Source organism: Phoenix dactylifera, chromosome 9, assembly GCF_051530095.1.
Source record: "Phoenix dactylifera cultivar Ajwa chromosome 9, Ajwa_hap1_PhDact_Kaust_v1.1, whole genome shotgun sequence".
Lineage (NCBI taxonomy): Eukaryota > Viridiplantae > Streptophyta > Magnoliopsida > Arecales > Arecaceae > Phoenix > Phoenix dactylifera.
The window spans coordinates 27,898,058-27,921,943 of record NC_143198.1 but is presented as its reverse complement, the minus strand read 5'-3'; the positions used below and the strand labels follow the sequence as shown (position 1 = coordinate 27,921,943).

The window sequence follows — 23,886 nt, the reverse complement described above, 5'->3', positions numbered from 1 at the left end:
TGATCGTAATTGCGCAGCTTAAATTGGACTGAATGATAAACAAACTACTGATTGTTTCCAGGTAAGTTAATAAATGGCGAAAAGAAGTCAGAGAAACACCCTTTTTCTCTCGCACTGTAACAATAAAAGTTCAAACCTTGCAATGAAGAAGCTCTTTTGTTGCAACACTTGCAATCTCATGAATAAATATATAGCCACCTACCACCCACCTCCCCATACACATAAATAAACACACAGTAGCTAACAGAACACAAAGTTAAAAACAAATCTAGACATCCATTTATCCTTACCCATGACCTGCACAAACCCCAGCTGATTGTAATGACGTGTTATACATGATACAGTTTGCAGCTTTGCGATACTCAGTTTGAGATAATGTCATGAGATACGAGAGGAAGCAGATACACCTTATGGTAGCACAAAACTCAATGGTACGTAACCGTAATACTAGAGCACCCAAGTGCGTGTCGAACATAATCTTATCTTCTCAAAAGATAACAATTACTTGCTGCATGTCTGCAATCTGTAGATGTTGCAGATAATTAGCTTCTTAGGACGTGTTCCAAATTCAACTATCAAGATACAGCAGATACATTGTTCGTGAGCATTCTGATGACCATACACTTCTCTTTTTGGCCCCCAGTCTGGGACAGTTCGAGTGCATTCAATTAATATAGTACAATTACAGTGAACTGAAATAAATTCCTTCTTCGTGTCCAAGTGTTAACCTTCTCCATGACCCAGAAAATGATCTGTGAGACATCAGAACCCTTTAAAATTTCTCAGTTATTCTCTCCATGATTCTCTACCTATAAAATCAGTTCCTCCTTATTCATGAATATCTAAACCTGCATGAGTTAGAATGTGGTTTAGATGATACACCACTAATAAATTCAGCATGTATACATCACCATCCCAGATGTCTGCCAATATGACCACATAACTAGATTCTCACCATTTATGCGCACATAGTCAGTCAATTCTCAATGCAAGATGCCTCTCGTATGGAAAAACTAATATTCAAACTTGGGGCTTCTCAACTACATCCACATTCACAGCCTCCTGCATAGCTTGGACAAAAGTGGCAGCCTTATAGGTGAAAAACCCGACAAGCATCGGTATCAGCTCCAGGTGCATGAAGCCGTGATCTGGAACTAATATCCTGCTTTCAAGGAGAGATGTTTAGATAGACAATTGAAGGGCAAGAACCTCATTGGAAAGAAGCTACAGAAAACCATACAAATCATATTGAAAAAAAAGGCTAAAACTAAGGGAACTCAATGAGTGGAAGATTTCATATGACACATAATTTTTCAGAGACTTAACCAGTTCATTTATTGAATGCATCGACAAAGTCTCAGATGTACTTACCCATTCCATCTATTGTATATCATGACAAGTGCCACTGGAACCAGTAGCCTTGGTTGCCCAATTGCACCCCTGCAGGCAAGTTCCTTGGTGAATCTTTTGAGCATTACAAACAAAAGCTTTTCATTCTTCTTTTATCTTTATACTAAACATAGCATGCTACAAATTCAAGAGTAAAACTCTTATATCCACTTAATGAGAACATGGAATCCAGAAACAAATAAGTGAGGGTGATATATCTATTCAGTGTTTCATAGCAAGAGATATCTCTTGATCACTTTGGCTTGAGGCAACCATACATATACAAAATGCATGACCTTTTGAGGATCAACATTCAGAGGTAACTAGCTGAGTTCTTGTAACCAAACCATTACATCCATCGTTCATATTCTCATTTCTCAAATAGTCTTCACCAAGGATTTGTACACTATGATACAAATTATCATCCGTTAATTAAATTCTCTTGAGAAGAGGACTGGTTGCATGTGCTGAAGACTGCAGCTCATCGTCATGGAGAAGTGAAGAGTTTAGGCCTTATGAAACATTCAGTGATGTTGCAAGCAAAGATCTAGAAAACCTTGTTTAGCTTGGGGTAAGGGGACAGCAAGAGAAAATATTGGGTTGGGGGGGGGGGGGGGGGGGGGCGGGGGGATAGAGGCCTAAAATAGATAGATAAGGACATAGGCTACAATCTTTTTTATTATCCTCTCTACAAAATAATTGCTTAGTCTTTAGACATGAAGTTAGCTTGTAATTAATTTAAAAGTAGGAAATACATACTTGACCATCCCTTTAGCCCCAGATGCCATGGAATCTACACTATTGCCAAGCAAACGTATGTACACCAAAGAACCAAGAAGCCCTGCACCATAGCTGAAAGAAGAACAGAGCATCAAGTGCTTCAAAGAGAGTGAAGTTCTGAAGCTTTTGCATGCACTAATTTTAGTTATGCAGGAAAAGTATGAAACTAAAAGATGGAAACAGATTTTCACACACTTTCAGCAATATAAACTAGACATGTCATTAATGCAATGAATATGGCATCATGATGGAGAAAGAGGATGGGAGAAGTGGGGTGGGGGGGTGGGGGGGATGCAGCCACTATCAGATCCATGTGTTATCTCGAAATTTACTTATCACAGTTTAGCAAGGGGTTGACAAAAAGACCGCAAAACACCATTGTTTCTTAAAATTGTAGATAAAATTTATATAACAAGCAGTTACAAAAGGTCCTAACATAATCACAATGTTTTCTGATTGATTTAAATAAAATCTAAATATATACAAATGGTTCATTCACCACATATCTCTTAAATTCATTCTTGAATATTAAATCATTCAACATATATTCAATTATTTATGTATATTCGAACAATTCACAAATAATGACTTGGCCATAAATTTCAAGTTATAGAATTATTTAGTAATTTACTTTGTTTCTGTTGTTATTGCGCCTATCGTGCTCTTTGTTTCTTGCGAATGCTTGTAAACAGATATATCAATCATTTTACATCTTTCAGATTTTGCTTTTAATAATTTAAAAGTTTATTTAATAGTGAACTACTACATTGATTTTGAGTTGCAATTTTTTCCCTTTTTTGTCATTGCTGAATACCAAACCTATGTTTATGCCCTGGTTATGTGTACTGTAAAACACCTCCTTGAATAAAACTAAATATTTTCTAAAGCTTTATCCAATCACAGATCTCATTTCTTCGATCTTCAACTCCTACTCTGCTAGTCAATTGCCTTGGTTGTTCGTTTTGTGATCTCATGATTCATGCTGTTCCAAAGGAAGAGTTATGGTCGAACTGATTAACAATAGTGATTGAAAAAAAATAGCATGGAGATGTGCGAGAGTTGCTGAGGAGGCTTTGCAAGGAGAGCAGCTCGGATTTTGTGCCAACAATTTAAAAGAAGTGTGGAAGATGTACCTTTTAGACACATGCAGATAGAGATGCATAGACAGATATATAGAGAGAAGAGAGAGAATCCTTAACACGGAAAATCGCAATGAAAGATTCATAACCAACCTCCACCAATTGGGAGAAAGTTTGTTAGCGCTTGATACTTAAAGTTGACTTCAGTGTTCTCCTCCAACTATTTATATAGTATATCATCAATCCTCTAAGAGGAGCAGCAGAACTACACTAGCAAGTGGCATGATGGCTAATGAGTTCACACTATGGCTGCGGATGTTTGAGAGATCATGGTCAATGTGGCTTCGGAGGAATTTTAAAGGAGCAACTTGACTTGCACGTGATTTTTATAGCCAGCGGAATTCATAGAGACGAAGTTTATCCTAGAGCAAGATCTCAACTCCTATATAAACTTTATCTCCTACCATGTTGCCTAGCTCCTTCTAAATTGCAAGATATATGCAATCAAATATTTACCCAAAAAAGAAAGTTTTACTTTTATTAGATCATTTCGAGACCCAAATCTCATCGAACCCCTATGTTGGCAGATTGAAGATTGTTACACTCTTAACCAAAGAGGAATACAACCCAGATTCTAAAAGGGGGGACCTAGTATAAGTAGAGGATTTATGCATCAGTTTATTATCGCTTCATAAAAGCACAAAGTGTCCAAAGCCCTACTTTCGTGATTCTTATTTATTTTCTGTCAGAGGCCCAAATTGAGTGGATTGAAGGAATTGCTTCCTTCTCTCTCTGGTCGGACCAAAATGTGTAAACTAGCAAATGAATAGCAAACTTAAAATGCAATATATCAATATCCATTGCAAAAACAAGTGAATGTGAGAAAGAGAAAGGAAAAGAAAGAATCCAGGAAGGAAACCCCTACAGAAATTATACAAGCTTATGTTTTGGAAAAAAACAATTATCTGCAACACAATACTCTCAGGCCTACCTAGCTGCAGTTTCAGGAGAGTAAGAAAGGTATGCTGAGACTACACCAATGCCACCAATACCCAAAGTGAGGAGTTGCAGCTTCTGTTTTAGCTGTAATAAGGAGAAAGAAAAAAGGCATAAATGTCAATTGCCGAAACATTGTCATATAGTATGTATTGTGAAATAGGATGCGATCTCCTTGCTTACTGAAATCCAACTCTCGCAGATAATTGAAAGGAGAAATTTTCAAAAATATAATAAATTAAATAAATTCATCAACTTGATATAAATAACGTAAAAGATCAAAGAGTGGTTCTCATGTCCCTGTAATAGACCACAAATTTAGTGGGAAAAAAGAGGATACCTTGAGATACTGTTCCGTTGCCTGAGCTGCCAATATCTTGGGATCCCCTCTCTCCCTCCTTGATTCCCGTAACACAACATCCTACAACAAAATAAGTAATAAAAGAACCGTTGACAAGCATCACCATTTAAAGAAATCCATGTACAAAACAAACATCTTGTGCTCGGTGATCGTTAGCAATGAAATCTCCACCTATGCCATAGAGTACAAGAATCAACTTAAAATCTAATATATATTGAAATTGTCATGAGAATCACAGCATACAAAATAATTTTTTTAAAAAAATATATATATTCCAACCTTGTACAACCATAAAGTCATCAGGGCATATCCAAATTTCAAGCATAACAATAGCATGCACATCATTCAAATTGGATTGGAAGTTCCAATGTAGAGACTAGTGATGACTTACACTGCCTCCGGTGGCGGCCTTACTTGCACGGTCCCACTTTGCTTGCTCCCTCCTTGTTGGCACAGACCTCCATTTTGGAGATGAAGCATCATTCAGGTTCTACATAGATAATTTTGTTTTCAAAATATTTCAAAAATCAAAAGCAATTCAGTACTCCATATGCATTAATAATCACAAGAAAAACAGCTTACTTCAATGGCAGAGATGCCACGCCTTGCAGCCTCCACCTGCTGCTCCAATACCGGCGTCGGCGGCGGCCTCAGCTCATTACTCAGATCAATTTCCACACTACAATTCCCCAGAAAACCAATTAATATGACCCAAAAGGGAGACCTTTTCTTTGTTATAGAACAAAATGTTCCCCGGAAGAAAGGAGGAAAAAAAACAGAAATGGATTGAGAATAGGTAACGAACCTATCAAGGCTCATGGCTCGATTAAGGCTCAAAAAGCCCGAGCTTTGCTCCTTCTGTTTTATTAAAATAAATATATACAGAAATTAGTAGCCAAGAAAACCCTAAGATAAGATAAAATTTTGGTGATGGGAGATGAGAGATACCACAGGAGGCGGCAAATTGGGGGTGGCTTTGTCTTCTCGGAGGAGGCGCTGCATGCGGCCGAGGAAGTCCTTGTTCCAAATGAAATCGTCGGTGGCGGTGACGGGATCCTCGTCGCCGCGGCCACCCCAGTACTTCCGAAGCTTCGTGGTCGTCGGCGGGCCGCCGTACTCCCCCGGAGCGACGCCGGTGGACCACTTGAGGGGCTTCTTCTTGGGGAGCACCACCTTGGTCTGGCGCGGCGACGGGACAGAGGGGGACAGGTCTTCGGAGGCCGGTACCGCCGCCGATAGAATGGAGGGGCGGTAGGCGGCAGCGGCGGCGGTGACGATGGCCATCTATGGCGGAGGTGCGGAGGGCGATGCGGACGGCCTGCCGAAGCTCCTAATCGCCAGTAAATATATTGAACTTGAGATACCCACTTCCGAGGGCCTGAGCGAATCTTCTCCAGGCCACCCGTTTATTACGAGGGTGTGGGCGTGGGTGCACGTAAAAACGTGGCCCTGCCAAAGAGTTTTGGTGTAAGTCTCTCATCGAACTACTCATATTATAGGGACCAATAGTCTTACCCATATTATAGAGACCAACAGCAATGCAAACTGGATAGCCTTTTAATGCGGCTCACAAAAAAAAGATCTCCGGACGCGGATAGCCTTTTATGCAAACTGGATAGCCTTTTTATGAGGTCATCGGACGGACGCGAGTACAAGCCAGAAATCTTCTTCCCATGTTGACTAGGAAGTCTGGCCGACAGATTGAGGGATGATAGATTTGGAGGTTGCAGATTTATCTACATTGTAGCGCTATTTATTTGGAAGGCGACATGGAGTTGCCTACCGACCAAGGAGTCTGCTAGCCCGACGAGGAGTGAGGGTTGCGCAGTGCTGTGTGGTGTGTACGAAGGTGGAAGAGACTATTGACCATGTTCTAGTGCAATGCCTGAGGGCGAGAGAGATTTAGAGCAGTTCACCGGTCCCCTTGCCCCAGTCGATGGAGTCAGCATGGGCTCTGATTTTTTTTATTGAGAACCTCCATTCGGAGCCCCAGGTCTTGGGAGGAGGGTATCCTTAGAGCATACTTGGCTTACCATGTTTGGTTGAATAGGAATGCTGGTATATTTGAGGGTAGGAGGCTTTCACCGATGATGGTAGTTGATAGAGCTATATCACAGTCCTGGGAGGTTATTGGAGCCTCAGCATTGTTCATTGTTGGGATGGCCAGGAACATCTGGGGCACTTCATCTGCTGTCATAGCGCCCAGGTTCACCCTCGTTTTTTGAATGCCTCCACCCCTTGGTCATCTCAAAGTGAATTTCGACGGGAGTATGTCGGTGGATGGTACTATCGAATGTGTTGGATTTGTGATCAGAGATTCCTGGGGCAAGCTGGGGGTCAGCACACGCTAGGACTTACGGTTGTAGAGGTAGAGCTTCGGGCAACATGGGAGGGGTTATCATTTGCGAGGAGAGTCCTCGGTCCCGAGTGGGTGCTTCTTGAGGGGGACTCCTCGGTGGTGATTGATTGGATTTAAGGTGTGGATAGATATAGTGATGGCCATCCCCTCATTAGAGATACTTGGAGACTGGCCCAGGAGTTGGGGGGTTTAGAGGCAGTACACGTATTTTGGGAGGCGAACAGGGTAGCAGACTGGGTCGCCTCCTTCATCGCCCCGCACTCCGGGGAGTTTTTTTGGACATCTATGGGAGACATTCCCTCCTCTTTATACTTTTTACTTTCCTATGATCTGACAGGACGTACTCACTTTAGAGCTATATAATTTGCCATTTTGATCAAAAAAAAATATTTAAGAGAACCATATATCCATCCCTTCTTTTTTGTACTATCTTCTTTTTTCTGATTTTATAGTCTATATCCCCACCTGTTGTAGATGAGTTGGGAACAGTACTGCAAACTGGATGACCTTGCAACACTCAAAAAGATTTATTGGGAAGAATCACGTATTTGCCTTTTTTTTCTTTTTTTTTTTTTGCATTATTTTTTTTCTAATTTTATAGTCTGTACCCACGCCCGTGAGTTGCCTACCCACCTCATCTCTATAAGTTTACTTATATTATTAGATTAAACCACACTTGGAATACCATCCGAAGAAGCGCTGAGTCGGGATAAATATGTTAGTATAGGAAACTGAACACGGTGGCGAGACTGCGCCCATATATTTCTCACCACCTCTTTCCAACATCAGATCCTCGCGTGTTATGGGCTAAACCAACATCATTTACTTGGCCCATGTGCTCAGTTTTAACTTTTAATAGATGGGCCATTAAGTGGCCCATGAACATTGAGTTGGGTCGGCTTCACATGACCTTCATAGTTTAAACCTCCAGAGTCTTGTCAGAGTTGTGATATGGTTGAAACTGCTACCACTATTTTAGCTATTCTGGTATTAAAACCAAACTCCTAAGTATCATGCTGTCATGGTTTAAATATCTAATTTTATTTATTTATAGCTTTTAAGAAATAGAAAAGCTGCATCATATTTATCAAATTGCATAAACAATAGAAGTCAAATTGGAGGATAACTTGCATTTATATTACTTCCAACAACCATCGCAAATTATTAGGATCGGCGCACAAACATGTTTGTTTACAATCTGTCACAAAAGATGATGCATAAGAGAAGGTTAGGTGACAAGAATGACGCAAGATATCTATCTAGTGACCTTGTCTAAGATCACACACTAATCCAAGTTTCCTATTGTAGATAATGATAATGCTTTTCAACTAACTCACATTCAGTTGTCTGTTTAATGTGATTAGTTGAATGAGTGAAAGAAACCACCCAAGAATTTGGGCCCCTTGGGCACGGTTTTGATTACAATAAGAGTATGCTTAAACTTGGTTTGAGTTTAAGCCAATCCCCTATGCATGTTCAAGCTACGTTTTGGAGGTGTAACAACCCAGGACCTCACCCAAAATGGCTAGCCGGAAGATATTATTTGGGTTCCTTGATTCTGTATAAGTACCCAATATCTACCTAGCGAATAACCGATGTGGGACTAAACACACGCCCGCACGGGTCCTCATATACTTCCTCCGTTCAAGCCCTGACGTCCTCGTCAAACTAAGGGTTCATATCTCTTCAAATCAAATCACAAACACCACGATTGGCCCGTGGTCAGCCCCAATGGATCCGTGCTGCAGTGTCCCCTAGTCCACATAGGTTATAGGCTGGGTCCGCTCTGATACCATTTATAACAACCTAAGACCTTATTCGAAATAACTGGATGGAAGGTATTATTTGGGTTCCTTGATCCTGTATAAGTACCCAAGATCTATCCAGCGAATAACCGATGTGGAACTAAACACATGCCCACACGGATCCTCACAGGAGGCACTTAAATGTATTGGTTCAATTATTCCCAAAAAAAGAAAGAGGTGGCATGAGTAAATAGGTTTTACACACTAATGCTTACCGACAGGACTAAAATTGGATACTAGCATATCAATATCCATATTTGTTTTATTTGACCAACACAGATATAAATATGAATGCTAGTCGGATACAAAAATTCATATCCATATTTATTTTAAATGGATACAGATATAAATCGGATACCAAAAGTATGGATATCAATACAGATATAAATCAAATAATTAAACTTTATGACTGAAGAATCAAGGATATTACTAAAGGCTCGTTTGGTTCGTGGGAAGCATTTTTCCTCCGAGTAATATGATTCCTGGGAAGAAGATTCCTAGGAAGAGAATGCATGGGAATGTACTTTAGGCATGTTTGGTCAAACATGGAAAAGTAACAGATTTACATAGTGCTTATGTTTGGCTGACCATCAACTTTCCTAAGAAAGTTATGTGTAATTCCTATTATATCCTTAATAAAAATTAGGTTTTTAATGCTTCTTTAATGCTGAAGGACCTTTTTGGAAAAAAAATAAAGATGGAGTAATTTCCCACCTCATGGGAAAGTAACTTTTCCATGTTTCTCATGGAAAAGATTTTCTCATGAAATGTGGGAATCATATTCCCATGGGAATACAACTTTCCCATCTCTCTCCTTTGAAAACTCTAACCAAACAAAAGGCATCTCATTACTTTCCCGGACCACACTTTCTCCCCTTTTTTTCCTGCAAATCAAACAAACCCTAAGTGGATGATAAATCAAGTTAATAGCATGTTAATATGGAATTTATTTTTTTAAAATATTCATGAGTGCTGTCTATCCATATATATATATATATATTGATAGATATGGATATTAATTGGATGCTCAAATATCTATATCCATATAACTTGGATATAAAAATGATTCGGATGGATATTATCCGATCTATTTTTACTCTACTTGTCAATCATCCTCTTAAGCAAAAGATGCAACTCGGACTGCGATGGCATCAAGAGAGATGTAAATTGAAGCAAGAGCAACCATGAGAAGCAGGCTAAAGGGTACCAAGAAGGAATGTAGAGTATCACATTTTAGCCGGTCATCATTTCATGGAATGATGTCGTTGACTTGGTCAATGGACATGGCTGTTCGATGATGCATGTAGGTGTTTTTGGCGTACACATGCGTGCATGAATAGCGCTCGTTTTGAGTAGACGAGGTATGATCCTGTCCCCCTTATGTCTGGAGTGCGGGGTGGCCGAGTCAGTGGATCATGTACTCTTCCACTGCGCGAGGGCGAGAGGCGTCTGGAGTTTGACTAAGATCCAGGGGGACGCCTGGAGTGGGAGGGTTATTTTCCTGGAGGTAGTTCGGCATTGGGCTGGTGATCCCCAGATGAGGAGATCAGCCATTAGGGCGTCTTGTACATCATATCAGATTTGGCTGGCCAGGAACGCCCGGGTGTTTGGGGAGCGGCGGCTTTCCCAGCATTTTGTGATGGAGCGGGCCTGCGCCCAAGCTGATGAGATGATCCATGTAGAGTCTGCTTATAGACCTTTGATAGCTCGGGACACCTGGGGCTCCCACATTGCTTCGGCAGCTCCGCATAGGGTATTTTTTACCTGGGAGCCCCCACCCCCAAGTTTCCTCAAGGTCAATTTTGATGGCTCTGTCTTGGACGGTGGCAGGAGGGGAGGGGCCGGGTTTACTGTCAGGGGCCCGGGCGCTGATGCGATGGCAGCAGGGGGCTGTCAGATTTTTGATACTTCAGTTCCTGGGGCAGAGCTGTGCGCGGCCTGGATGGGTCTGTCCTACGCGCGGCGGGTGCTCCACGCGAGCTCGATCCTGCTCGAGGGTGACTCTGCTACGGTGGTCAGCTGGATCCATAGGGGCCCGAGTAGTCATGGTGGTGACCATCCCTTACTTCGTGACATCTGGATGTTGGCGAGGGAGGGGGTGATATTACAGGCTAGGCATGTGTATCGGGAGGCTAATGGGGCGGCCGACTGGGTCGCATCGTATGTAGCATGCCACTCGGGTGGTACCCTATGGGTTGGGGAGAGAGATATGCCCAGAGCTCTTCGGGCCATTTTGTATTCTGACTCTATAGGGTGTATTCGTACCCGCTATGTATGAATCGCCCGCTTTAGCAAAAAAAAAAAAAAATAGCGCTCGTTAAAAGGCAAATGCATGATACAATGTCTTAAGCCCTTGAAATATGAAAGATGATGCGCAGTATATATGGAGACTGAAAAGTAAATGCAAGGAAGACCACTTGATAAGATAAGTACAGATTGATGGATGCACACTGTACATGCATATATATGTATTTATGTGCCTAAGATATATATATATATATATATATATATATATATATATATATATATTATAGTACATAATATATAATTGAGTTTTAAGTATGAATTTATCTATATCCAAATCCAAATTCAACAAGACTTCCGATCTAAGTTTGGAACTCAAACCCAACTAAATAATTTATTGGACTTAGTTTTTATATCCAAATCTTCTTTTTGGACCAATTCCTAATTCTGACAGCAAATTATTAACTTTCACGCATCTTAATCATCGCTAATGGTAGATGTTTTTTTTATCATCACCATACATCTGCATAGATGGAATCATCCCTAGCTACTTGGGTGCAGTAAGTACTATTTTGCTGGGAGTTAGTTTTTAAAAGATTGAATAAGTTCATATAGAAAAATATGAATTAGCCCCTCCTATTTTTTAAAAAAAATTAATTAAATTTATAAAAAAATATTTTAGTATTTTTATTTGTGAATCTAATTGGTGCCTCCACCTGATTTGTCCGGTAGAATCGCTATCTAATCTGCCGGTTACTTAGATGGTGCTAATGTGTCGTACTCATACAGGAATAGAGCTGCCATGCTGATGGGGCTCTACTGTGGGTTGCTGTGGGCTTAAAAAAAAAAAAAAAAAAAAAGAAAAAAAAAGAGGGAAAGAAGAAGAAGAAGAAGAAAGAAGAGAGAAAGAAAAAAAAAGAAAGAAGAAGAAGAAGTTGATGCTATGATGTTGTATCGCCGATCGCTGCGATGTCACGCCTGCCTTACGAACCGGTCCACCCAGCTTTGCTACTAATAAAAAACTGACTTCACGCTGTATCCAGCTATCAGACCGTCAAAGCGACACCCGGAGTTGGCGTCCGGTTCCATCGACGCGCCCACGGCAGCCGCGAGCTTAAAATGCAATGCGTTGGAGAAACGCGCTCTTTTCACGCTAATCCTATCCACTTCACCGCTAGCGGATGCACCGATATCCGTCAGCTCTTCATCCAACGGAGAATTCTGAGAATCAACGCGAGGCAAATCCGTAAATTCACGACATTCCAGGGGCATCTCTCAATCCGCGTCCACTGCTCATTTCCCCACGCCTTTCCGCCGTCCCCAGTTCCATCGACCTCGCGAGTCCGGAGCTCAGAGACGAGGAAGCGAGAAGAGAGGGAGAGGGAGAGGGAGAGATCAAGGTAGAGCTCGGATCCGATCGGTAATGGCGTCTCAGAGAGAGCGAGAGAACTTCGTCTACATCGCCAAGCTGGCCGAGCAAGCCGAGCGCTATGACGGTAGGGTTTCTTTACGCAATCTCGATGCCTAGGGTTCCTCTCTTCGACTGGTTCTAGGGTTAGGGTTTTGGTCCGATCGGTGTTTTTTACCTCAGAGATGGTGGAATCGATGAAGAATGTCGCGAAGCTCGACGTGGAGCTGACGGTGGAGGAGCGGAACCTGCTTTCTGTGGGCTACAAGAACGTGATCGGTGCGAGGAGGGCGTCGTGGAGGATCCTCTCCTCGATCGAGCAAAAAGAGGAGGCGAAGGGGAACGAGAACCACGTGAAGAGGATCAAGGAGTACCGGCGGAAGGTGGAGTTGGAGCTCTCGAACATTTGCCTTGATATCATGGCCGTGATCGACGAGCATCTTATTCCTTCTTCCTCCGCCGGGGAGTCCTCTGTTTTCTACTACAAGATGTGAGCCATATCCGAGATTTTGGGTCCAAGATTTGGTGCGTTATTCGGAATTATTTTGGGGTCTTGAGAAATTTATTGTTTGATTACAGGAAGGGTGATTACTATCGCTACCTGGCGGAGTTCAAGGCCGGCAATGAGAGGAAAGAGGCGGCGGAGCTGTCCCTGAAGGCATATCAGGTATATATATTTGATGTCCCGCTTCCCCTTTTCTCACAGTTAGTGCTTATCCGATTTTTTATAGTATTAGTTGTTTGCTTTTCTCTGTGCTTGCAATCTTTGTTGAATAAATTTACCTTTAGTCTTGATAAGCATTATACCAAAATTTGCATTTGGTTTCCTGTTTTTTATCCTGTGATTCATGAACAAGTATTTTCTTGGTTTCTTTAAAGTTTATATGTGGTAAGTATTTGTCTTTTACATGCATCATAAAACTATGTTGTGTGCATGTGGATCTCTTTAGGTTTTCTTTTGTTTATTGCAGCGCTATTGGAGCAGGAGAAGGGAGGTGCAGCCTATTTTTAAGTACTGTTGTTTTTTTTATTTTTTGTTTCAATAAATAATTTTCTGTCATGGAGTCGATGATTAAAAGGTGATTGCAGTATGTGGGCATACTGCATAGCAAATATGCAGCGCACGTACTGCACATGCAGTTGTTACTATATAGCTATTTAAAAAGAAGTAAAATATATTAAATATAATAACAACTATGACAATAATAGTGTTTTTTTCTTTTGAAAATGTTAACAATATTAATGACAATAGAAACTAACAAGTAGTGCTTACTGTTTAATATTTAATATCTAATAACAATAGCTAAGGAATAATTAATATACTAACATTATTAGCAATTCCCATATTTGGCATGCTCGGAACCCACATCCAACCTAATCATCAGCTCGAACCATCTCCACCTGCATGGGCCTACATGGAATGGGCTGCATATGTGGCCTCACAATATTATGCATATGCAGCGTGCAAATGCTAAGTTAATTTCTTGTTTGGCTCATGTGTAGTTGGACTGTATATAGTAACTGCATATAGGCAATGCTGTACGGTGAGGGGACCACATCCATATGTGCAGTTGTGTCCACTGCATTTTAAAACACCCCATGGAATCAAGGAGCTAAAGCCTACATATGGTTGTAAACTTGTAATATAACCAACCTAGATCCATATTTATATAGATGTCATGCAACTCTGTATATTTGATTAGGTTTACAGAAGTTACCTCTATGTGTTTTCTTTTTCTTTTTATTATTTTCTTGGTTGATGTTATGGGAGCTTTTTCATCATTCAATCCCATCATTTGCTATTTTTCACTCGACATGGAGCCTTTTCAAATCCTTTTTGGTTATTTTTCTCCGTATTTTACTTGCTCGACTTCTCCTCCTCCTTCTTGACCCTAAAAATACTTCTTGATAACAATATAAATGAGAATATATTTTAAATAAGTAAAAAAAAAAAGGTCTAGTTTGCATTTGGTGAAACCAATAGTAGTTAAACTAAATTGCTAATGAGAACACTGCAACATGCATTTGATTTCTTACTGATGGTGTAAGCAATCATATGCATTTTGCTAGTTCACAATGGTTATTCTGATGCTGCTTTCCTTATCCTAGTTATGGCTCAACATCATTAAGATACCTAGTGGAAATTGTGGACCTTTTTTATCAAAATTACCTGGTCAGATAAAGATGTCTAATACTTGATGGTAACAATGTTTGGACTTTCTTGTGGCTTGGTGTTTCTTAGTATCAATTCCAATTATAGCACTTAGAATTCTAATCATTTGAAGTCAATTGCTAGGAAATAGAATGTGTTTTTTGGTTTCTAATCAAGTGTCTTAAAAATACCGGCTGGAATGCGTCAGCTCTAAAGGCTATGACAATGTTGGATTCAGTGGGGTGCACAGGTTCTGCATGTAGGAGCCTCTTTCTGCAAATTTGCTGTCTATCAGCTAATAAATACTTCTATGTGGTTTTTGGCCAGCTCGATGTTGCCCAACTGGTGCTAAGCTTAATCTGCTGAAATAATATCTTATGCAGGCTTAAGATTCTGCCTAACCAGGCCATATTCTATAAGGTTCTTTCATTTTGAGATGATCTTAGATTAGTTCCATGGGTCTTATCTGAACCTTGCAGGATTGTAGTTTGTACAATTGTAATATAACTAGATTGCCTCTGTGTCAACATTTAGTTTAACTTCTTCTCCTCATTCTCCTCCTCCTCCTCCTTTCTCTCTCTCTCTCTCTCTCTCTCTCTATCATTTATGCTTTTCTAAATTGTTTGTTGTATTGTCTAATATGCATAACAAATCTTGCTATTGCTCTGGTATGATATCTGTTATAATGATATTTCTAAGTATATGCTCAACCTCTTTGCAGATGGCTACAACTACCGCTGAGGCAGACCTGTCTCCTACACACCCTATTCGATTGGGTTTGGCATTGAACTTCTCAGTTTTCTATTATGAGATCATGAACTCACCTGAGAGGTGTGCATTTACAATGAATGTTCAGGTACATTCTTGTATGCTATGTTATTATGGATATAATGTTACATGAAAATTGGTTTTAGGGCTTGCCACCTTGCTAAACAAGCTTTTGATGAAGCAATATCTGAGCTCGATACGCTGAGTGAAGAATCTTACAAGGATAGCACTCTGATCATGCAACTTTTGAGGGACAACCTCACCTTATGGACCTCTGACATCCCTGAGGATGGAGGTAATAGATGACCCACTCTGTGGACATTCCGTTCAAGCACAGTTTCTATTACTCTGTCAATTCTTTAGGAGTGCCCTCTGTAATCTCATTTTAATTTAGGCGTAATGCTATCACAGGACATGCAAAGCTATCTGTGCGCTTCTAGCACAATGCTGATTTTTTCTAAAATGTACATTATAGTAACTTTTCTATGTCCATTCACAGCTACAGCCTTTCTTTTGTATGTTGGATACTTGACAATGATGCCCACTCATTTTGCAATTTTCAGTTCTTGGATTATGTATTACTTACTATGATATTGATTTCAGAGACTGAAATTTGATTATCTTGAGATTAGACAGGTTCACATGCCAGCCAGCCAACCTGGTCCACTCAAGCCCAAAGCGTTTTGGGCGGGTTTGGACCACGGCTTTGGGCCCACTGGGCTAGGCCCTTTCTGGAAAATAACCCCGATTACTTGAAATGTGATGTGTATGTTACTTTCCAACCTAAAAATGACTTAACTGTAGCAAGCAAAAGTGTCGATTCTATGACATGGGAGACCTAATTTGTTGCATGTGGGCTTAGTATTTGGCAAGACCCCTTTGAGATTATAAAAAATGAACTTACCTTGGGCTCATTAACAAATTTTACAATGTAAGAATAGCAAGAATCATCCTATATGTCAATATTCCTTTTGGTTAACCTGAGCAAGTTTGGGTGTTGAAATAACAGGTAATTGTGTTGTGAGTAGAAACGGTTGAAAAAATATCCATTGCCCTCTTTCTAAGAAACTTTTCCTGATTCTTGAAAAGGATTTATGGAATTTGAATTGTGAAAAGTGATTTTTTTTTTGAAATATAGAAATTGTCATTAAAAAGAGATGCCATTATTTTAAATTGTACAGATAATTAACCTGTACCAATTGATTGTAGTCAAATGTTTCATAACACTAGCGGTTGTGTTTTCTAATATTTACTTTCATATATTGATGGCATATCGTGAAAGATTGAATAGTAGTGCTTTACTCAATTTCATCTTTGTTCTGTAGATATTGACACTTTGAAAATATTGTTTGCTACGATTTCAAAAGGTTGACCTTGCCATAGTTCTATCTTATTCAATACGGATGGGATTTGACAAATAAAATGGAGAAGACCTTTGTCTATATATTGATGGCAATGCATGCGAAAGCAGTGCTAGATTTTTTTTTCTTGAGACACTGTTTTTTTGAGGGTTTATTTTTTTCTCAGTGGAAGAATTCTGAATAAATATCTTTCCAGAAACACTCTTCGTCAATGAACACAAGATGAGGAACATACCTAGAATTGCCCATTTCTTATTTGATGCACTTAATGGTATAAGGGACTATATTCAAATCTACAGAGGAGAATGGATCAAACTTTCTGGAATTATCTTTCATGGTTGTGTGCCGTGATTGATGTGTACTTGCCCAACAAAAGATTTGTTTTGATTGGACAAAAGTGGTAGAAATTAAAGTGGCCCACTTCCAGCGGCTTCAGATCCTCACACTCAAGTCATCCACACGGGTTTATAGTTATAATTTGTTTAACTGGAATCAACATACTTGTCGGACTGCCTTTATTGAGACCCAACTTTACCACCCCAAATTCTTTACTCACTGGTAGGCGAAACCATGGATTTTGATCTTAGCTGCCAATTGCCCATTGGGCGGGACTCTAATAACTCAACTGATCCATCCCAAAGTCAGATTCGGGACACTACTTAAGGGTGCCCACTGCCTAGCAACCAAACCTGCCCTAAGTTGAAATTTGTTATTGAAAATTCAGCACCATTATGCTTCTATTTGAACTCATATTAGCCTAAAACCTGTTGACTCAAATACTCTTTGTTAGTTACACACCTAGGGCTTGTTTAGGAAGTTCTTGCCTTATCTAGTGGGATGGATGGGGAGGAGGGTGCGGGAGGGGAGAGAGGGAACCGGAGCGGGAGAGTCAGGGGTTCATGGGCCCGATCTTCGGGATAAAAAATAGACCTCTCAAAATCCTTTTTTTAATCCTAACATGGTTGGGCCTGCAATCCTCTGCAATCTTCCTCTTCTCCCACAACCTCCACCCCACCCCCTCACCCTCCCTCATCCTGATCCCCAGTAGATAGAATGGACACAAATCTCCCATTCTACGGATGACTCTTTGTAATCTATTGTGATGCCATTTTACCTCATTTCACTTCCGAAGATTCTTGCATGTTATTGCTGTAACCTAGACATGATGTTTGTTGTGTGTTCCTTGGTATCTTCTGTAATCTATATTCTTGTCCAATGTTTTCTTCATTCGTGTTACATAAAGAATATGACTAGAAAATTGGAGATTTTCTCCTTTAACCTTGTATGTCTTTCTCTCACTACTTTTTGGCTCAACCTTTTGACATACCTAAGGAAACTACTACAAATTTTTATGCTTTCCACTATTGGAAGATGCTCTTATAATGATATGCTCAAATTTGGCTGCAGCAGAAGATGCTACCAAGGATGGGGCTGGAAAGGCTAATGCAACTGAAGATGCTCAGGTTGGTTTCTGTAATTGATAGCAAAAGAATTCTTTTGAGTTATAAAGATTAGATGATTAACTTACTCTCTTGTTGAAGCAGAGATTGTTCCTTAAGGTGAACTAAAATTATTGTATAAAAATTTTTGCAGTGAAGTGGACCAATTGCAAGCGATGATGAAGTAGAACAGGATGAGGATTCTGAAGACATCCTTGGTGATTTTGTTCTGTTAGTTGAGTTTTCAAGCATCTACCTTGTTCTTGTGCTTGTTTTTATGGGCTTCAGTTGCTAGTCGGACATATATGTAAGTTGGCGTCTGAAGATCGTGTTCCTTCTACGTGTCATCCCATCATTCCAATGCTTCACAACTTAAAATATTGGTGATATGGTGTGACTGCTTTCAAGAGTTGTTGCATTAATTGGTGTCGAGCGAAGGAACACCTCTTTAGCTCAGTTTTTTTTCTTTTTTTTTTTCAGGATGTGCATTGTCTGGTTTTTTTGTCCCCTTTAATTTGAACTGCTGACTGACCTTATTCTGGTTAGTGAAAGAAGTGGAGAGAGACTATAAAAGAGCTCACCAGGATTTGACATAGTGATGACTAGGCTTAAGAAAATGTGATGAATGTGATGATCTTGGTAATCATTGATATGGCTGCTCAGTGCTTCAAAATATCCCTAGATTTGCTCAATGATTTAAGAAAGGTGGATCCTGGTGCAATGGTAATATTGTTTCGTTGTGATTTAGATACTATGGGTTCATGTTCAAAACACAAAAATAATATCTCCACATGTAGGGGTAAGATTGCGTTCAGATCTTGTAGTGGTGGGTGTTTTTTTTGCACAAGGATGGGTTCTAGATTTTGTGATGCTAAAGTTTAATGTCTGATAGGTAGTATTGTACTGGATATTGATGGTATAATGATCCTCCGAAGCAATAGTTTGTCCCTCGTTATGGTGCTGTTGCATACGGTGATTTATCGACTGAAGAAGGTCCTTTAGGGCAGATCGCTTTATTGTTGCTAGGCATCCCTTTGGAAGATCCCTATCGTCAGCCATCTGGCGATAGGATTTGTATTTGTTTTGAATGCTCGTGATGAGCCGTAGATGGAAGTGAAGTTTAAACTCCTCGTTCGGGTAAACCATAGCATGCAGCATTGGAATTTTTCATGTCAAGATTATAACATCGTAGGTTTCCCTGCATGTACGACAGAATCGGTGGACCAACTCTGGGATGCAAACAGGATTAAATTATGACTCGGGTTGGAAGTGGGCCTGGGCCGGGCCAACTTTGGGTAGGGTTGCAGGCTTTTTGGTCCTCGATATTTGGCACCTGAGGCTTTGGGGGGAATGCTCTGTTGCATGGGAGCATGTTGGCTCATCGACCAAAATCAAAGTTCCTGTAATGTCATTTTTTCGGAGTAAGGTGTGATGATCGGCAATCATTTCATGGAAATAAGAAAAGTTTCTCGATGCCAGGTGCTTGGGAAAACCATCCTGGATGATCCTCCTGTTCATAGTACAGGAGTGCAACCACAAGGCTCTAAATATGTTTCCAACGTCCATTATGATGTTACTGATTATTATGATGGTTTTAAGGTCGAATGAGGCATTATGGAAGCCTTTGGCTCAATCGAACCAACTGCAGTCCCACCAGCTCATCTGAGAAGAGGGGAATAGCTCAAAGGAAGCTTTTGGAACTGCCGAGCATTCTGTCAGGAAAAAAACAAACTGATCCAAAAAGCAAATCAATTTTAGGCGAAATCCGCCGTAGTCTAGTTGGTTAGAATACTTGGCTCTCACCCGAGAAACCTGGGTTTGAGTCCCGGCAACAGAATGCTATCCTTCGTTTTCTTGAACTTTCAATATTTTATAACACACGATATCACTTTTTTCTCCTGAGATATTAGTTGTTTTCTTGAACTTTTTTTTTTTTTTTTATAACACATGATTTCACTTTTCATTGCCAGCCACAACAGCCACTGAGATCCTTGCTGTTGCTCTTCAGTATGCCAGAGATAGGAATCCCTGCATTCACCTAATAGGAAATCATATAGCCAAATCACCGATCCTTCTAGCTTTGATATGGGACATTATTCATCCTCCGAATTCCACAAAATCAATTACTTTAAGAGGGCATTTGGTTTGTAATCAAAGTCTTAATCGCAGTCGTTCGAACTTTCATATAGGACATCATTCATTCCCCAAATTTCACAAAACCAATTACTTTAAGGGTGCATTTGGTTAGCGGTTGGAATTGTAATCGGAATAGTCATATTCCTCAATATGTTTGATTCGTAACTGAAATCAGTATCTAAATTGGAATGAAATTTGAATCGAGATCGAATTTTGGAGGATTGGGGCATTTCCATTCCATCTTGAATTAGAATGGGAATGCAACTCTTCCAACCAAACTGCTGGGATGGGAGTCACTTATTTCTATTTATGTTCTAGAGCCTAACATTCCTCTACAAACATGCCCTAAAGTTCTCTTTGCCCCTTCCCTATGTCTCTATTCCAGTTCTTATTGCCGCATGCATACTTTGGAATAGTGGTTTTTGTGTTGTATCTGGCATGGCCACTCCAAGTTAGCCAACTGAGCTATGTGGCCTGGACTAAGGCCTGAACCAAATGGGTCCTAGAGCGGACGAGACCGCATCCGGTTGGCCTCTACTCACGGGCACGGCTCACCTCGCTGTTAGCAGTGAACCACCATCTTTTTTCACATTTTATATTGGTATATTTATTCATTTAATTCAATAATACATATTTGGATTTAAATAAACACATTAACCAGTTACATAACTTTGCAATACTAACAGCTATTAGATAATTATTCTTACCTACCTCACATTGGATCGGGTTGGGTAAAGTAGATGGTGCAGGTTAGGTAGACAAAGTAGATTGGATCGGGTTGGATCCATTACTACTTCGAGTATTTTATTTAGAACCCATACCTCACCCAGAGGTTAAACGGCCAAACAAGTCTAGCAAAACCCACCTCATTCGGGTCGGATTAGGGATCCGTCAGGTATACTACAATTGCCATCCCTACCTACCTATTGGCTCATCTCTTTCTATTTTCACAACTCATCATCAATTTGATCCGCTAATAGGATATGTTCAAAATGATTTTAATTCTTTAACCAATCTAGGGTTTGGTTTATAATGTCATATGTTTGAAATTAGCTTAATTCATAAGCCATCTAGCTTTAGTTTAGATCAATAATTTTCTTCTCTTGTATATAGGGTGAACATTTAGTTTCTTCCACTGTCCTTGGTCAGTGAAATACAAAACTAGAGTTCAGTCAACTCTTTACTCTTTAGGCATCAAGCTCTGCGGGATCTGCTTTAAGTGGACACTTGAAAGAAAAATTTATATTTTTACCCAAAAAAAAGGAGAAAAATTTATATGCTTACGCAGAGAGAGAGAGAGAGAGAGAGAGAGAGAGAGAGAAAGAGTTTGGAGTAAAATCTCTATATTTTTTCCTAACTGCAATGATATGGAATAAAGATTCTGGGACAGCATTGCACATTGGTTGTCGACATGAATCGCAAAAACTTCCCAAGAAAAAAGAATAAAATTCATTCCGAGTGGCAAGACAAATAGTTGCTCATTGTGGAGCCTAATCCTCCATTGCTTCGTGACCTTGACGGTGTTTCCTATGGCCATGAAATGATTGGTCCAAGAAATGGGATCATATATCAAGATTTCTTCAGTGGTGGTGCAATTTGAATATTGTATCTATCCATCTCATTTGGACAATGTGGACACCATGTATAAAAAAGAAATAAAAAAGAAAAGATTGTACTATTTCAGTCTAGCAACAACTTTTTGTCCCATTATTATAATAAGATGTATAGAATACCATATATAGAGATTGGTGTTTAGATTTTAGCATCGCGCACTTCACACATTGTCATAAAATTCAATCTTGCAATGCAAACTCTATCAATTATAGGCATGAATAAATTTTGAAATCCTTATCGATGCCAATTGTTATGATTGCTTCTTTCCCACATTAATTCTCAAATGGAAACCTTCTTGATCCATCTATGTGCCATTTTGATTTCATAAATAAGAAATTTTGTTTATTGAACTGGTAGGTTATTATACATAGTGTAACAACCCTTTTTAAGATATTATTTGGATTTCTTTATCCTGTATAAGTATCTAAGATCTATTCAGCGAATAATCGATGTGGGACTAAACACACGCCCGCACGGATCCTCACACATAGAAACGTCAGATTGCATGAGCCACAATAGTCTTTTTTAACTTCTTTTTTGTGTCTGAAATCATGAGCATAAACACATGGCAACTTGAGCTGGTTATTCCATTGCTTCTTGCACAAAGGGAACAGAGATCTTATTGTCCACACTTGAGCTTTGGTTGGCGTAGGGCTAACGCTAGCCCTCCCTGAAGCTCCTTTTTTTCTTTATTCTTATTATGCTAACAACATTCAACTTTGATGCTTTCTTAGTTGAAGGAGATTCCAAGTAAGGCTCAATGGAGTGCTTTCTTGGCATGCTTGTCCCCCACAAGCACCCGCATACAATACTACAATAATTTTAGAATCTGATTGATTGGAAAACCATTATTTAAATTATCTAAATTCTTTCGAACAATCAAACAACAATTGCAGTGTCAACCACTAATTGATGAATCTTTTGAGACATCATGACTTGCTTAAGACTTTGGATATTTTGATTTTGTATATCGATATGTTTTCGCTGTTGCTAGTATCAGGATAAATGTAATATGATATATTAACTTTCATTTTAGATAATCATAAACTTCGATGGTTTAAATGAATAAGAAATGCGATTTTTTGTAGTTTATATTCATCTTTGCGCTATGAGCTCAGGATCTGTGATTAAAATACTACTTACTTTATCAAACAATGCCTGCAAAATGTCTTTTTGATGATAATTGTAGCTCGCAATCGCTAACACTGTCCTGTTCCTCTTCTTACCAAAGTTTTGTGTAGCCTTGAATTTGTATATTTTTTGGTAAGTACCTTAAGTTCATATATTGATTCAAAGTCTTGCATGCCATCTTACATGCCTTCTCATACCATATTTTGTATATCATGGGCATCATTAAATGCTTGCATAACATCAGTGTTGTATGCAAGCATTTGCATGTCATCTTCATGCCTTCTCATATCATATTTTGTATATGTTGCATAACATCAGTGGTGTATGCAAGCATAGAAATTGTCAATTACAAATTTAGGGCAACATAATTTGCCAGAAGTTTTTTTTATGATATATATTTCATTTCTCACTTGAGGGGACTAAATCACTCTTTTCGCCAGCCCTAGGTCACGGAAAAGCCCAAAAGCCGTGCTACCCTATATGGAGTAAGTTAAGCAAGCACTTCTTAAAATAAAGCTGTCTTGCACATTTAGAGAAAAAAAAGAGTTAAATTTCAGTATTTTTTATAAAATTTATATAGAATAACCAAAATAAGAACTATCATTGAATAGGAGTCATAAAAAAAAAAAAAGTGTTGGAAGAAACATCCCAATCAAAGCTCGCTATTTCGGTACCGAATTACATATCGATGCCATATTAGCACAGTACCGACACGGTACAATATGAAATTTTTTAGGCGTACTGAATATTTATATGCCATCTATATTAGATATTGGTACCGAACTAATATAGTATAGTATGCTCCGTATAATTTGGTTTGGACTTATGTGGCATATGATCCGAATGTTTGGATGGAAAAGCATT

At 39.5% G+C, this 23,886-nt stretch overlaps 2 protein-coding genes across 5 annotated transcripts; one reads left to right on the top strand and one right to left on the bottom strand.

Annotated features, from left to right (window-relative positions):
* LOC103709459 (ATP synthase protein I-like protein) lies at nucleotides 1–6,176 on the bottom strand. 3 transcript variants are annotated; one of them, XR_015968966.1, is made up of 10 exons: nucleotides 5,554–6,176; nucleotides 5,411–5,463; nucleotides 5,188–5,284; nucleotides 4,997–5,095; nucleotides 4,585–4,665; nucleotides 4,240–4,331; nucleotides 2,149–2,241; nucleotides 1,372–1,440; nucleotides 956–1,162; nucleotides 1–848 (listed from the first exon to the last, which is right to left on the bottom strand). XR_015968966.1 is itself a non-coding variant. In XM_008794794.5 (9 exons), the coding sequence occupies exons 1-9, from the start codon at nucleotides 5,887–5,889 to the stop codon at nucleotides 1,021–1,023; spliced, it is 1,062 nt and encodes a 353-aa protein (XP_008793016.2). In that variant the 5' UTR covers nucleotides 5,890–6,176; the 3' UTR covers nucleotides 1–1,020. The 3 variants fall into 3 exon arrangements, 1 of the variants encoding a protein (XP_008793016.2); XR_015968967.1 differs by lacking the exon at nucleotides 2,149–2,241; XM_008794794.5 differs by having other exon boundaries at nucleotides 1–1,162.
* Nucleotides 6,177–12,163: 5,987 nt separating this feature from the next.
* On the top strand, nucleotides 12,164–18,734 carry LOC103709456 (14-3-3-like protein D). 2 transcript variants are annotated; one of them, XM_008794787.4, is made up of 7 exons: nucleotides 12,164–12,509; nucleotides 12,605–12,911; nucleotides 13,001–13,088; nucleotides 15,295–15,404; nucleotides 15,488–15,636; nucleotides 18,110–18,165; nucleotides 18,296–18,734. In XM_008794787.4, the coding sequence occupies exons 1-7, from the start codon at nucleotides 12,437–12,439 to the stop codon at nucleotides 18,296–18,298; spliced, it is 786 nt and encodes a 261-aa protein (XP_008793009.1). In that variant the 5' UTR covers nucleotides 12,164–12,436; the 3' UTR covers nucleotides 18,299–18,734. The 2 variants fall into 2 exon arrangements, with proteins under 2 accessions (XP_008793009.1, XP_008793010.1); XM_008794788.5 differs by having other exon boundaries at nucleotides 12,318–12,509; nucleotides 18,113–18,165.
* The last annotated feature ends 5,152 nt before the right edge of the window (nucleotides 18,735–23,886 follow it).